Source organism: Callithrix jacchus, chromosome 3 (assembly GCF_049354715.1).
Source record: "Callithrix jacchus isolate 240 chromosome 3, calJac240_pri, whole genome shotgun sequence".
NCBI lineage: Eukaryota > Metazoa > Chordata > Mammalia > Primates > Cebidae > Callithrix > Callithrix jacchus.
In genome coordinates this window covers 68,372,833-68,388,663 of record NC_133504.1, presented here as the reverse complement: position 1 = coordinate 68,388,663, position 15,831 = coordinate 68,372,833, and the positions used below count along the sequence as shown (strand labels likewise).

The 15,831-nt window shown below is 36.3% G+C and overlaps 1 protein-coding gene across 5 annotated transcripts in view; it reads right to left on the bottom strand.

The window, feature by feature from the left end:
• Nucleotides 1–828: 828 nt before the first annotated feature.
• The window catches only part of SCLT1 (sodium channel and clathrin linker 1), a 245,784-nt gene continuing 230,781 nt past the window's right edge, over nucleotides 829–15,831 (bottom strand). For 2 of the 5 annotated variants that reach the window (XM_054252918.2, XM_078366493.1), the window contains 2 exons: nucleotides 8,924–9,002; nucleotides 6,423–6,661 (listed from right to left, as the gene is read on the bottom strand). In XM_054252918.2, coding sequence (XP_054108893.2) covers nucleotides 6,455–6,661; nucleotides 8,924–9,002 — 286 coding nt within the window. In that variant the 3' untranslated portion in view covers nucleotides 6,423–6,454. Of the gene's footprint in view, nucleotides 1,374–6,422; nucleotides 6,662–8,923; nucleotides 9,003–15,831 lie in introns of those variants that run through there. The other 3 variants (XM_008992707.5, XR_008480049.2, XM_054252919.2) reach the window with 3 other exon arrangements.

The following is a 15,831-nucleotide window of genomic DNA, read 5'->3' as shown; positions in this document are numbered from 1 at the left end:
AATAGGAAAATTAGCAGGGTGTGGCATCGAGCACCTGTAATCCCAGCTACTAGGCAGGAGAATCCCGAACCCGGGAGGTAGAGGTTGCAATGAGCCGAGATTGCGCCTCTCTGCACTCCAGCCTGGGCGATGGAGCGAGACTCTGTCTGGAAAAAAAAAAAAAAGTACATGCAGAGGCCCTGTATTGGGAGGGAGGATGATATATGATGAAGGTCATCAAAGTTAGAGCACAAGAAATGGAAGGAAGAATAGTGTGGGAGGAGGATGATATATGATGAAGGTCATCAAAGTTAGAGCACAAGAAATGGAAGGAAGAATAGTGTGGGAGGAGGCTGAGGAGATTGCTATTCACATCATGTAGGGCCGGAAGGGAAGCTCTTTCACTTTCACAGCCTCAATTTTCAGTTCCATGTGAAAGACTCCTATGACTAGCTTAACTATTAGCACCAGAACTACATTTCTACACATGAATTGAATATGTACACATGAATGCTTTATGTCACCTTCAACTCAAATATATTTTATCTGGACAGCTGCAGCAATCTCCTAATTGGTTATCCAGATGCAAACCTCTGCTTTAATCAATAGAAGCCAGGACATACTAAGTTCAAACCGGAGAATAGGTACATGTATCTATGAAGATCAATAGGAATTCAATAGTTCAGTGCAACTCAGTCTTAGCACCTAAGATCTCCATTTGATGAGTTTTGTTTAAGTAATGTAAAAACTCCTTCCAAATTCTTAAATATCAAGTTCCGTAAATACTGAAAATTGTGTAAGTTAAAAATGAATCACTACAATCATACATTAAAATACATGACAGCATTGTTTTAGAAAGTGCACAATTTATTTACGTTTATGAGTTCATAATAAAGTGGATACTTAGGGACTTTAAAAATGAGTTAGGAGTTACAATTAGATGTAAAATTCTCAAATCTCGAAAGCTAAAATATTAAGTTCTAGAATTTTCTTAAAAACTCTTTCTTATGAAAAAGAAATTTGCATAGTTAAAAAATTATTATGTCCTTTCAAGGGAAAAAGGAGGAATTAAAAAACAGACACGTTGATGAAGGCAATGAGTTCTTCTCAGCTGGTTTACTCTCCACTGAAGATCAATATAGGATTATACTTTCTTTATTTATGGGAAGTGGTCACTGCTCTGTTTTCCCATAACCCTCAAAACAGAACAACAAGGCTTAAGCAAAATAACACAAGCCTTCACTATACTCTGCAGGCTTTACCATTTCAATATACTTCTAATCCAACTGCTTTCCCAACTATAAAGTTCTGTGAGTTAACTATGAATATTTTTAAATATTTTCCAGATTCATCAGGGAGGCTGCTTTTCTTCTCTGCACTGTAATCACACTGAGCTGCAATTAAAATAAACAATCAGTAAGTAGTTACTTTTTCTGTGTAAAATCTTAGACTAATACAAAGTAGAATGCATCACAACCTATAAGTATTGAAAATGAGGTTACTGGGAAGGGTTTTGTAAATGATCTTTTTCTTTTTGAGGCAGTATCCCTCTGTTGCCCAGGCTGGGGTACAGTGTGGTACTATTACAGCTGACTGCAGCCTTGACTTCCCAGGATCAAGTGATCCTCCTACTCCAGACTCTTGAGTAGCTAGGACCACAGGTGTGCACTGCTATGCCTGGTTAATTTTTATCTTTAATTTTTTTCAGAGACAGGGTCTCACTATGTTGCCCCTGCCAGCCTTGAACTCCTGGGGTCAAGCAATCTACCCACCTTGGTCTCAAAGTGCTGGGATTACAGGTGTAAACTACTGTGCTGGCCAGTGATCATGTTAAAATTAATTTCTATTTTACTCTTGAAACTTTAAAATGTCTATCACATTACAGAAATGCAGGCCAAATAAGATATTCTATGGCTCAGAGTGATAGAATTGTAAAAGACATTCCAGGTGGATGTAAAATATCTTGATAAAAGTCAATCAGAAAAGTTTCTAAAACACAAGCTAATGTGAGCCAACACAGTGCAAGGCTGGTAATAAAGTGATGATAGATAATAAAAAGTAAAGTCTAATAGAAAAATACTCTTTAAATGTTAGTAAGAATTGATAACATATACACACGGTAAAAAAAGATTTAACAGTACAAAATGGTAGAGAGCATAAAGTAAGTCTCGTTCCCACTGCTGTCTTTCATTCCATAGACCCCTCTCCAGATATGACCACTACTTCCAGTTTTAAAGTATATTTCTAGAAATATTTTAAATGAGAATATATGTATTTCTTCATTTATTTTCATTGAAAAATGATACAAGTATTATAGACACTTTTCATCTTTTTCTTCTAAATAATCTACCTTAAAAATAGCTCTATATTAGGACTATTAGACCATATTCCTCTTAATAGCTGCGAACTATTCCTCTGCATAAATACTCCATAATTTAACTAGTCTGCTACTGTTGAGTATTTGTATGGTTTTTTAAATCTTTTAAAATAAGCAACAATGCTTCAATCAGTATTTTTACATGTTTGCTTTCTGGCAAAAACGTTTCCAGGTGCAAGTATGGGTCAAAGGTTACATACATTTACAATTTTTGAAAGATACTGACAAACTGTGCTCCAGAGACTGTGACAACATGTATTTATATCAATAATGTGTGAAAGTGCCAGCACATTGCATTACCAAACTTTATGATCTGATAGGTGAAAAATGATGTGATTACAATTTAAATTTGCATTTGTCTTATAGGTGAGGATGAACATCCTTTTAAATGTGCAAAAGCCATCTGTCCTGCCTTTTGGCTGGAACTGCCGACTTCCAGTAACTCGCCAAAATGACGAACACAAAGGGAAAGAGGAGAGGCATTCGATTTATGTTCTCTAGGCCTTTTAGGTAACATGGAGCTGTTCCTTTGGCCACGTTTATGCGAATCTATAAGAAAGGTGGTATTGTAGACATCAAGGGAATGGGTACTGTTCAAAAAGAAATGCCCCATAAGTGTTCTCGTGGCAAAACTGGAAGAGTCTACAATGTTGCCCAGCTTGCTGTTGGCATTGTTGTAAACAAACTAGTTGCCGGGCGCGGTGGCTCAAGCCTGTAATCCCAGCACTTTGGGAGGCCGAGGCGGGTGGATCATGAGGTCAAGAGATCGAGACCATCCTGGTCGAAATGGTGAAACCCCGTCTCTACCAAAGATACAAAAAATTAGCTGGGTATGGTGGCGCATGCCTGTAATCCCAGCTACTCAGGAGGCTGAGGCAGGAGAATTGCCTGAACCCAGGAGGCGGAGGTTTTGGTGAGCGGAGATCACGCCATTGCACTCCAGCCTGGGTAACAAGAGCGAAACTCCGTCTCAAAAAAAAAAAAAAAAAAAAAAAGAAAGAAAAGAAACAAACTAGTTAAGGGCTAGATTCTTGCCAAGAGAATTAATGTGCGTATTGAGCACATCCAGCACTCTAAGAGCTGAGATACCTTCCTGAAATGCGTGAAGGAAAATGATCAGAAAAAGAAAGAAGCCAAAGAGAAAGGTACCTGGGTTCAACTGAAGTGCCAGCCTGCTCCACCCAGAGAAGTGCACTGTGTGAGAACCAATGGGAAGGAGCCTGGGCTGCTGGAACCTATTCCCTATGAATTCATAATAAGTGTTAAAAAAAAAAAAGACCTCTGGACTGTTAGAAAAAAAAAGCCATCTGTCCTTCTTTCTCCATAAACTTCCTTTACATACTTGTCTACTAGACTGTAGCATTTTTTAAACTTAGGCATCCTTTATATGTGTTTAGGGCATTAGCCTTTTGTCATATAGGGTACAAATATTTTTCTCAGTTTGTCACTGACTTTATAACCTTTTCCGATATAGACATTTGAAACTGTGATCATATTTATTAATTTTTTTCATAGCTTCTAGGTTTTGTGTTCTTGCATTGAAAGGCTTCACCACACTGATTTAAAAAAAACTCCTATGTTAAAAGAACACAATATGGCATTGAACCATTTAGAGTGATACACTTAGAGTGGAAAAATAACGTATAGACAAAGTTAATCAGAAAAGGACATTTAGAGCAAAGTGAATCAGCATGTTTCAGGGACCGTACTGAACCAGTAACACGATGCTGCACTGCATTATGGTAAGTGTGATGTGTCAGAGATGATATAATGTTTAAATTTTCTTCATTTTGCTAATGTCATACATATAGTAGGATATTATTTCTAATAGCACTTTTTAGTTTCATAAAAAAATGAGAAGATTCAGAGAGGGCAAAGATAAAAATTTAAAAAAATGAAATACATGTCTTATAAACAAAGTTGACCACTTGGACTCATTTAAAACAGAAAAAAATATTATCTACAGGGAAGAAATTCATTTTTGGGTAAGGAGAAAGTGCTGAATAATTACCTTCCATCCTCAAATAAGAAGAGAATGGAAAGAGAAATGCTTAGGGAAAGATTTGTTACAGAAAAATTTGTGAAGTGGTTACTGACAAAGAATTTTAAAAAGGTTCCTCAAAATAATGGTGGAATCTGGGAGTCATGGTGGCTCCGGCCTTTGTCCTGGAGCTTGAGGAGGTGAGCCTACACGTTCAAGGCCAGCCTGGGCCAACATAAAAACCTCTCATCCACTAAAACAAAACAAAAAACAAATAATGGTGGACTCTTTGTTGTTTAAATGGAGAGTTTAAACAACAGAAGAAACATCAGTTATTAGACTGTGTAGGTTTAATTTTTTTCAGGGGAGAAACTAAACTAGATGCTAACTGGTTATATAATTAATGTCCTGTAATTGTACCTTTTTTACTATAGAACTCAAGGTAGTTGATTTTATATAGGCATTTTCTTTGCCATTTGCCTTAAAAAAGGTAAACATGAAACATTAAGGATTATGATACAGAAATTTAATTTCTTTTATGTCTGTCTGAATGTCTGCTTACCACTATGGGAAATGCTTTACATGTGTTAATTCTTTTGATCCTTTAATAACAATATGAGGGAGGTATTATCCTATATTAAACATGAGGAACCTGAGGCTTAGAGAAGTTGAAATTGCCCAAAGTCACACGATTACTTAATGGCACTGAGCGGTTTGTCTGACACCAAAACACATAGTCTCCAGATACTGTCCAGTGCACCTAACTTCTGTTACCTTATAATCTAAATATATTCTTGAATGATTAATTAGCTAACCCATTAGTTAATTCATAACTTCATTAGAAATAAATATTATTTGAAAAGGCTGTAATTACTTTCAAGAGGGAGAGGAACAAAAGAATAAATTATCAGTAAATTTTCTTCAAGTGGCATGCCACATTCATAACAGAAGAAGATTTAGAAAAATATATAAGCATCATGAACATAAACTAAATTCAGTAAGCAGAGTGGCTTTACTATGTATGAAATGCTGTAGTAGTTAAGAATAATATTAATTTTGATAGAAATAATACATTTATAAGCAAATATAATTAATAACATAGTAACTTGATTTGTTTTTGTTTTTCTTCCTGCCCTATCCATCCATTTCAAATGTCTGTTTCTGGTCTATCTTTATAATCACTGAACTGGTCTCATTTTATTCCTTGGAGGAGGGACTATTGCTTCTACTTTACCATGTAAGGTCCACTTCATTTGAATGGTGTGTGTGTATTAAGATAAATTATCCCTTAGTATTTCACTGATATTCTGCATTTTATACTCTATTTCCCACTGGATAACGTTTATATTGTACTTTAGATTTTTTGGTCATATGAAAATATGCATTAAGTAAATTAACCTGTAAGTCAAGGAATTTTTTTTCCACTGAAAAGTAAAATAAAAACAAAGGCAGTGCAATTTGAAATACTGCATTCAAAGCAATATTATCTACTTTCAAATCTGTTAGTGAATATCTGCCTAGTTTTAGACAGAATATAATTCTAGAGCAGTGCTGTGTAACAGAACTTTTCGTTATGACAGAAATGTTCCATATCTACACTGCCTAATATGATAGCCTTAGTTACATATGGCTATTGAGCACTTGAAATCTGACTAGTAGTATGACTGAGGATCTCAATTTTAAATTAAATTTAAATTAACTTAAATGTAAATAGTGGCCTGTGGCTAGAGGCTACCATAGTTAGACAGTATATTTCTTTTCTTTCTTTTTATTTATTTTTTGTTGAGATAGGGTCGCACTCGGCCAGGCTGGAGTGCAGTGGCACAAACATGGCTCACTGCAGCTTCAACTTCTTGCGCCTGAGTCATTCTCCTGCCTCAGCCTTCCGAGTAGTTGGAACCACAGGTGTGTGCCACTATACTCGACTGATTCTTTAATTATTTTGTAGAGACAAGGTATTGCCATCTTTCCCAGGCTATTCCGGAACTCCTGGCCTCAAGTTGTCCTTCTGCCTAGGCCTCGCAAATTGCTGGCAATACAGCTGTGAGCCACCATGCATCACTTATTTTTGTTTCCAATGTTTGCTTTTTCAACCTCATATGTTAAAGGGATTAATTTTAAAATATGTTAATCAAGTAAAAATAAACTATTAGTTCTCTGGGAACTTCTAAAAAACTTTTCTTATCTTTGAACTGTTTATTTTCCAGGAATAAGAGGATGCTCCCTACCTGCTGGGAAGCTGAAGCAGCTCTCTCTTCTGCCTGAGTTAGACGCCTTTGAAGTCTGTCAGCTTTTTCTTGATGCTCTAGAATTAGCTTTTCATTCTATTAAGGGGAAATAGAAAACAAGTTAGAAATCCGTATGTGACATGGAGATGTTTTGTGGGATAATCGGTGAAAAATCTGAACATCATTTTTCCATTTATAAAATACAAAGTCTATTATCTCCAAATTTACATTTTTCAAGTTATGAGCTTATTTAAAATACAAACTTGGTTTTACATTCTTACTAAATTGTTTTCTTTCACCCACATGCCAGCAAAGAAAGTGAATTAACAAATCTCAAAGCAAAATGACTCAGAAGAATAAGACTTTCACTTTGTGAAAATCACTGCTTCAGAATCACCTGGACTGTGAAAACATAGACTGCTGGGCCTTACAACCAGAGCTTTAGTAGGCTTGTGATGAACTGCTTCTGTATAGTTCCCCAAGACATCTGCATACTCCAGAGTCTATTAGGGTAAACAGAGTTATTAAGCACTGTTATGGGTTGAATTGTGTCTTAACCCCCAATACCTGTGACCTTATTTAGAAATAGAGTCCTTGCAGATGATCAAGTTGAGGTGAGATCATTAGGGTGGGCCATAATCCACATGACTGGTGTCTTCATAAAAGGGCAAATTTGGACAGAGACACACATGTACAAAGGAAAGACAATTTGAAGACACAGAGAGGACACAATCTACAAGCCAAGGAATGTTTGAGGCTACCAGAAGCTAGGAGGAAGGCATGGAACAGTTTCTCCCTCACAGCTCTCAGAAGGAACCAACAAAATGTCAACACCTTCATTTTGGGTTTCTAGCCTCCGGAACTAAAAGACAATTATTTTCCGTTGTTTTTGCTAAGCAGTTTGTAATACTTTGTTATGGTAAGAACTATACAGGCATCATGAATACAAAGCCATCACAATATAGTCATGCAGACAAGTCCAAATAATCTATCAATTAAAAAATGGATTAGTTCTCTCCATACTTACTAGTCTGATTATAGTATATCTGAAAAAATACTTTTGTACAACTAGAATTGTTAAATAGTTTTTCTGGCACTTATCTGAATGAGAAAATAATACGAGCCTAATCAGGAAGAGTTAGAAAAACACGTTTCTTATGAAGAACCAGAAACTTATAATTCCCATGTCCTAACATACAAGTGATAGAATGAATGTGATGGGTATTAAAGTAATATAAAATACTGAAATAACAGCATCCTGCTAAAATGAGCTTATTATATTTCTTATTGTGCCCAAAAGCAAAATTAAATTTTATGAAGAGAACTATATTGGTTGGTCCAATTTACCAAGATGTTTAAATATGTAGCCTTTAAATTTTAAGAAACACATCATATGCTAGAGAAAACTTGGGGGAAGAAATTCTATCATCTGTAATAATAATCTTCGTATTTACAATCAGACTTCACATACTTCTATACTGCTACCATAATGGTTGAGGAACAGTGCAGATTGGATAAATCCTAATATATGCAATTGTTCCTTTTCTATTGATCATTTTGTTTGCTTTTGATCTTTCTATATTATTAACATTGCTGTACTGAATATCTTCTTTTAATTTTTTTCATATTTTAAATTACTTCATTAGAACAGATATCTGGAAGTGGGAGCTACATGAAAGAGTATTTTAATAGCTATTCCTTTATTGTTTTCTAAATGCTCATATGAATTTATAATGCCATGAAGCTTAGGAGTAATGATTTCACTATAGCTCCTATAGTAGACCAAAAAGATAGAGTACACCATATACTCAAGGAAATTTCAACAAACATTTGAAGATATAACATCAAATGAAGAACTAGAGATCTAAAAATATCCAATCATAATCCAAAAATTGTTTACTTTTTTAACGCCTTAAGGAAAAAAACATGAACTCTTGCTCTCTTTAGCTTTAAGGCATCAATCTAAATATATTTTAATACATTCTAGGAGGCAAAAGCATTTTTTATGTGATGTGTCTTTTGTGATGGATTAAAACAAAATAAGATGAATGGGTTAACAAATAATTTGGGAGATGCATTAGAATAAAGGGGATCCTAATACATTCTCTGAAATACTGCACAAGGTCTATTGTTAAGTCAGAAATAAGAGCTCTACTTTTTATTATTTATACATGATGAATCACTGATGTTCAAGGCTTTTATTCACATTATATCGCGTGTGGGCTTTTAGGATTATGGATGATTTCTGTATTGTTATTTCCAAGTAGAGAAATAATTTGGATTTGGCTCAGGTAAAATTCTATAACATGTGTATCAAGCTGCAGCAGAAAGCACTTCCCAGGGGAGTCATTATCTTACCTCAACTACCTTTTCATTTGCTATTTCCAGCTGAGAGAGCAGCTCTTGGGTATGAAGTTTCTGTCGACTCAGCTCACTCCTATTAATCAAAAGAGAGCACCAAAATCCATTAATATAATTGTTCAAAATAAGAATCTTTATTAGCAAGATACATGTTCATGATTTGAACAAAAATACCATCTTGATGTGCAAAATAAAGTCACTTACTAATAGACCATATCTCGAAGGACTCATTTATTTCTTTTTAATAAAATATATATTCTAGAGGTTAGTTGCACAACAATGTGTACAATATGTAATACTACTGAATTATACACTTAAAAATACTTAAGGTGGTAAACTGTATGTCTATTTTATAATTTAAAAAGTTTTATCACAATTAAAAGGTAAATTTTGTTATGTATATTTTGCCAAACTAAATAAAGCAAAATAAAAACACATATTTTAAAAGTACAAAAGTATCTTCAATATTATCTTGAGATACTAGACATTAAAATAAAAGCATACTCATAAAAATTTGTTATTACAAAATCTCCTAAGCTAGTGTGCTACTTAACTATAGTATGCATCTTTGTTCTTGTTTTTTGAGATGGAGTCTCACTCTGTAGCACAAGCTGAAGTCCAGTGGCATGATCTCAGCTCACTGCCATCTCTGCCTCCTGGGCTCAAGCAATTCTTGTGCCTCAGCCTCCCAAGTAGGTGGGACTACAGGTGTGTGCCACCATGCCTGGCTAATTTTTTGTATTTTAGTAGAGATGAGGTTTCATCATGTTGCCCAGGTTGGTCTTGAACTCCTGAGCTCAAGCGACCTGCCTGCCTCAACCTCCCAAAGTTCTGGGATTTCAAGTGTGAGCCACCACGTCCAGCCTTAGTATGCATTTTTAAGATTCATGTACAGTGCTTTTTAGGGGAGCTCAACTCTTACAAATTTAAGAAATTTAAGGAAATGTTAATTACTCCAGTATCACTTCAGCACAGTACAGTTAAAATTCTTATTTATGTTTTGGTTGTCTATGTACTGCATTTTACTCATTCATATCCTTTATGCTTCATTAGCTGAAATTATCTTATGCACAGAACTGTCTTTTTGTTGTTGTTCAACATGTAAGTATTATATTGCTTTTAGCCACAAGTCACTTCAAGAGTTTCAGGTTAAGGGTACATACAATGTAGCTTTAAAATAACTTAATCAGAAAAAAGATCAGATAAATTTCTGAGTATTACATATAGTGAATCAATGACATTCAAAGCTTTTATTCACATTACACTGTGTGTGAACTTTTAGAGTTATGGATGGTTATGGATGATTTCTGTATCATTATTGCCAAGTAGCGAATTAATTTGGATTTAGCTCAGGTGAAATTCTTGATTCAGTATTGGCTTTATCCTTCAACCTTACTTGTGCTTCTTAAATCAATTAACATACTAGCACTTCCAAAATAACTTCAGCTTTGATTTTTTTCAAATAAGCCAGGCAAGCAACCTAAACATTTGGTAAGCATTTCAAGTGTCCTATATTTGAATGAATAGTTGTTGAAAATAGCAAGTATTTGTTATAAATATATACAACAAAAAGCAATGTCATCCACTATTCAGTTATGCAAATAGTTACTGAACATTCCTTATGGGCCAGGTGCAAGGTATGTGGTGGCAAACATAGGTGCTGTCATCACAGAACTGACAGACTACAAGGGAGATCAGTTACTCTAACTCAGTGATTTCATAAATACAGGTTCACTGACTATGAGGAGTTTGAGTATCTATGATTAATTCCATGACAGAAAAACACAAATGTTTTGTTTTAGCTTTGAGTGATAATGATAAAATAGAATAAATTCTTATGCTTACTTTAAAGTATCTTGTGCAGCTTAAAGTTACTGCCCACCAGCCCCGCAACATAAGAAAAACCCGACTAAACAATGATGAACAGGCTGGGCGCGGTGGCTCAAGCCTGTAATCCCAACACTTTGGGAGGCCGAGGTGGGTGGATCACGAGGTCGAGAGATCGAGACCATCCTAGTCAACATGGTGAAACCCCGTCTCTACTAAAAAAAATACAAAAAATTAGCTGGGCATGGTGGCGCGTGCCTGTAATCCCAGCTACTCAGGGGGCTGAGGCAGGAGAATTGCCTGAACCCAGGAGGCAGAGGTTGCGGTGAGCCGGGATGGCACCATTGTACTCCAGCCTGGGTAACAAGAGCGAAACTCCATCTCAAAAAAAAAAAAAAAAAAAGATAAACAAAATGACTAATGGCCAGTTTTCTAAGTCAAATGCAACTAAAGGTAAATGCTATGCATATTCGTGGCAATGAAAAATAAATTGTGAGTATAATTGAGATTAAGATGAAACAATGATCACATTTATAAAGTTAGACAACATTCAGTTTACACAAAACCTTTTCAGGAAAAACACCTACTTGTATAATTTCATGCCTAAACTAGTCACTTACTTACTCAAGACAATTAATCTGAATGATGAATAGTAATGATTTTCCAGAACATTTAAGATCACAAAGACACAAATCATTAAATGAAAGTATACTTTAAGTTACCCTTAATCTATGTAAATATTGACCTCTTTATATATCAAGCTCTGTCTCCCCCATTGGATGGTGAGCAACTTTGTAATTCATCTTTGTACTCAACAAAACCTGGCAAATAATAGTGAAAATAACGATGATGGTGATAATAACAGCAAACATTTCCATAGTAGTATTTGTTTACAATGTGTCAGGCACTATTCTAGGCATTTCATAAATTAACTTAATATTTCGTTTGGATGACTAACATATAAAATCTCCATTTTTACATATGAGCAAATTAAAAGACAGAAACTAAAAAAGTAAGTAACTTGCCTAGGGGTCACATAGCTTGTCAAGCTTTTTTGTTTGTTTTTTGTAGGTTTTTTTGAGATAGGGTCTCACTCTGTCACCCAGGCCAGAGTGCAGTGGCACAATCACGGCTCACTGTAGCCTCCATTTACCAGGCTCAGGTGATCCTCCTGCCTGAGCCTCTTGAGCAGTTGAGCCTATAGGTGCATGCCACTACGTCCAGTTAGTTTTTTTTTTTAATTTTTTGTAGAGACAGGATTTTGCCATATTGCCCAGGTTGATCTAGAACTCCTGGGCTCAAGCAATCCTTCCACCTTGGCCTCCCAAAGTGTTGGAATTACAGTTCTGAGCCCACTGCATCTGGCTGCTTATCAGTTGTAGAGTCAAGATTAAAAAAAACTTGGTACTTTGATCCCAAAATCTGTGGTCTTAACCACTGCCCTATACTGCAACATGGCAGGCAAATGCTGAAAGTTTGTTGAATGAATGAACACACACACACACACCCCGAGTATGTGTATGTATACAGGTATTAGGCCTTCTAGGAATATGAAATTTTATATACTTACTTGGAAACCTAACAATTTTTACTTCTGACTTCTTCCCTAAAAGTCCAGTCTTGTATTCAAACTTAACAAGCCTAATACCAAGCTTTTTGCATTGTCTCACAAATCTACTTCTCATCCTGCTGCTCAATTTTTATATTGACATCTCTGCCCTAGGTGTCGAGGTTAAAAAGCCGAAAGTCAACTCCTGTTTCTCACTTTGTGGCTTTTTTTTTTTTTTTGAGACAATCTCGCTCTGTCTCCCAGGCTGGAGTGTAGTGGTGTGATCTGGGCTCATTGCAGCCTCTGCCTCCTGGGTTCAAGTGACTCTCCTGCCCCAGCCTCCCAAGTAGCTGGAATTACAAGCACCTGCCATTCTGCCTGGCTGATTTTTGTATTTTTAGTAGAGATGGATTTTCACCATGTTGGCCAGGCTGGTCTCAAATTCCTGACCTCAGGTGACCCATCCACCTCGGCCTCCCAAAGTGCTGGGATTACAGGTGTGAATCGACTGCGCCTGACTTCTTACTTTGTCTTAAATGAAACATCTCATTTACCCCAAAAGAGACTCTCTCTTCCATCTATTTTTCATTCCTACTCAGTGTTGCCATCCCAACTAAAGTTTTTAGAACTTAATTCTCAGATTATTGTAATAACGAACTGCTTGGGCTTCTCAGTATCAAGTGAAACAATATATGTAAAGTACTCTAGCACGGGGCATATGAATGTACTCAACTAATATAGTGGGTTTTCCTCTCTAAACCACGTATCTCTAGCATATTTCTCTTTCTAAAACACCACTTTAATAATTTGCTTCCTTGAGCAATAATCTTCAATGGCTATCAGCTACTGGACAAAATGGTCCAAATTCCTGAGAATGTCATTCAAGATCCTCCAAAATGTGTAATTTATCTTTCCCACCTTATTTCCAATAAGAAGAACTTTCCACACTTCAGTGGGGCTCACACTGTTTCGAAAACAAACTGCATATGTATTACCTTCAGGATCAGGTTTATATCATTTTTTAGATCATCTTTTTCAGATTTCCCACTAAAATCCTGCCCATTCTTTTTTTTTTTTTTTTGAGAGAAGGAAAGAAAAAAAAAAAGTGAAGGAGAGGAAGAAAGAGGAAAAAAAAGAGAGAGAGAGAACGAAAATGTTGCTTTATTCTAAAAAATGGGTATTAATAATGGCCAATCAATATTTTATTTAAACCTATGAGTAGGTGTGATGTGGTATTGACAAGAATGTATATTTTGTGTATTTAAAGTGGAGAGCTCTATAAATATTTATTGTTTACTTGTTCCGGATCTGAGTTCAAGTCCTGGATGTCCTTATTAATTTTCTGTCTCATAGAGTCTAAGTCACCATGTATCTGGGTGTTAGAATCATTAGCTCTTATTGTTGCATTGATCCTTTTACCACTATATCTTTGTTGCTTTAAAATCTATTTTATCAGATGCGAGAATGGCAACTCCTGCTTTTTATTTATTTATTTATTTATGCTCTCCATTTGATTGGTACATCTTTCTCCATCCCTTTGTTTTGAGTCTTTGTGTATCCTTGCATGTAAAATGGGTCTGGATGTAGCATACAGTTGGGTTTTGCTGTATCTTCTGATTGGGGGATTTAAATTTAGGATTACTGCCATTTGAATGTTAACTGGATATTTTGTCCATTCGCTGATGTAAATTCTTCTTTATGTTGATGCTCTTTACTTTTTGGTATATTTTTAGAAAGGCTAATACTGGTGGTTTCTTTCCATGTGTAATGCTTCTTTCAGAAGCTCTTGTAAAACAGGCCTGGTGGTAATAAAATCTCTGAGTACTTGCTTGTTCATAAAAGATTTTATTTTTCCTTCAGTTGTGAAGCTTAGTTTGGCTGGATATGAAATTCTGGGCTGAAAATTCTGTTCTTTAAGGATGTTGAATATTGGCCCCCACTCTCTTCTGGCTTGTAGAGTTTCTGCTGAGAGATCTGCTGTAAGTCTGATAGGCTTCCCTTTGTGGGTAACCTGACCTTTCTCTCTGGCTACCCTTAATATTTTCTCCTTCGTTTCAACCCTGGTGAATCTAATGATTATGTGCCTTGGGGTTGCTCTTCTTGAGGAATATCTTTGTGGTGTTTTCTGTATTACCTGGGGTTGAATATTGTCCTGCTTTGCTAGGTTAGGAAAATTTTCCTGAATAATATCCTGAAGAATATTTTCCAGCTTGGATTCATTCTCTCCGTCACATTCAGGTACACCTATCAAACGTAAATTTGGTCTTTTCACATAGTCCCACATTTCTTGGAGACTTTGCTCATTCCTTTTTATCCTTTTTTCTCTAATCTGGTATTCTCATTTTATTTCATTAAGTTGGTCTTCGACCTCTGATATCCTTTCTTCTGCTTGATCAATTCGAGTGCTTAAACCTGTGCATACTTCTCGGAGTTCCCATATTATATTCTTCAGTTCTATTAATTCACTTATATTCCTCTCTAAATTGTCTATTCTCATTAGGATTTCATCAAACCTTTTTTCAAAGTTCTTAGTTTCTTTACATTGGGCTACAACATGTTCTTTTAACTCACAGAAGTTTCTTATTATCCATCTTCTGAAGCTTGATTCTGTTAATGGGATGGGCTCCTTCTCCATCAAGCCTTGTTCCCTTGTTGATGAGGAACTGTGATCCTCTTTAGAGGGAGAGGCATTCTGATTTTGAGTATTCTCAGCCTTTTTATGCTGGTTTCTTCCCATCATTGTAAATTTATCCAGCTGTCGTCTTTGTAATTACCTACTTTCAAATTAGGTGTCTGAGTGGATGTCCAAGTTGTTAATTCCCAGGCCGAAATATGAGCAACCCACTGTGCCGGCCAAAACAGCGGCGTTAAGACTGACGGTGCTTTTCTGCCCGGGAATCTCCAGTCTGGCTTCCTTCTTGAGTCCATAATAGGCGACTCTGCCTTCCTGGAGCTCCAAACCTCGGTCAGAAGGGGAACCAGTCCCATTTACTCTGCACCAAGAGCTGCTGCGCCGATGTGCCGGCAAAGCCGCTGCGCCGGCCACAAGAGTCGTGCTGGTGACACGTATGGCTCCTCCACTGGGAATCCTCTGCTCCGTGAGTGACAAAAATCTGTCTGAAAGTGTGGTGTCCTCTCGTTCTCTGTGCTTTCACTGGGAGCTGCAATCCCAAGATGTTAGCGATCAGACATCTTGGATTGTTCCTTTATTCAAATCCTGCCCATTCTTTAAGACTGCACCCTTGTCCCACTTCTTTACAGGGACTCCTTTCCATTCATTTTAATCTAGACAGTTCTCTTTACACATCAAACCTTCATGATATTACACACTTATTTCAAGTATAAGACATTTATCAACCCTGTATTATCATGCTAATTAGTGCTTTTGCATATATACATATATACATATATGTACACACACATACATACACGCATTGTCCTAAATAGAATATAAATGTTTTGGTTTTTGTTTTGAGATAGAATCTCACTCTACTGCCCAGGCTGGAGTGCAGTGGTATGATCATGGGTT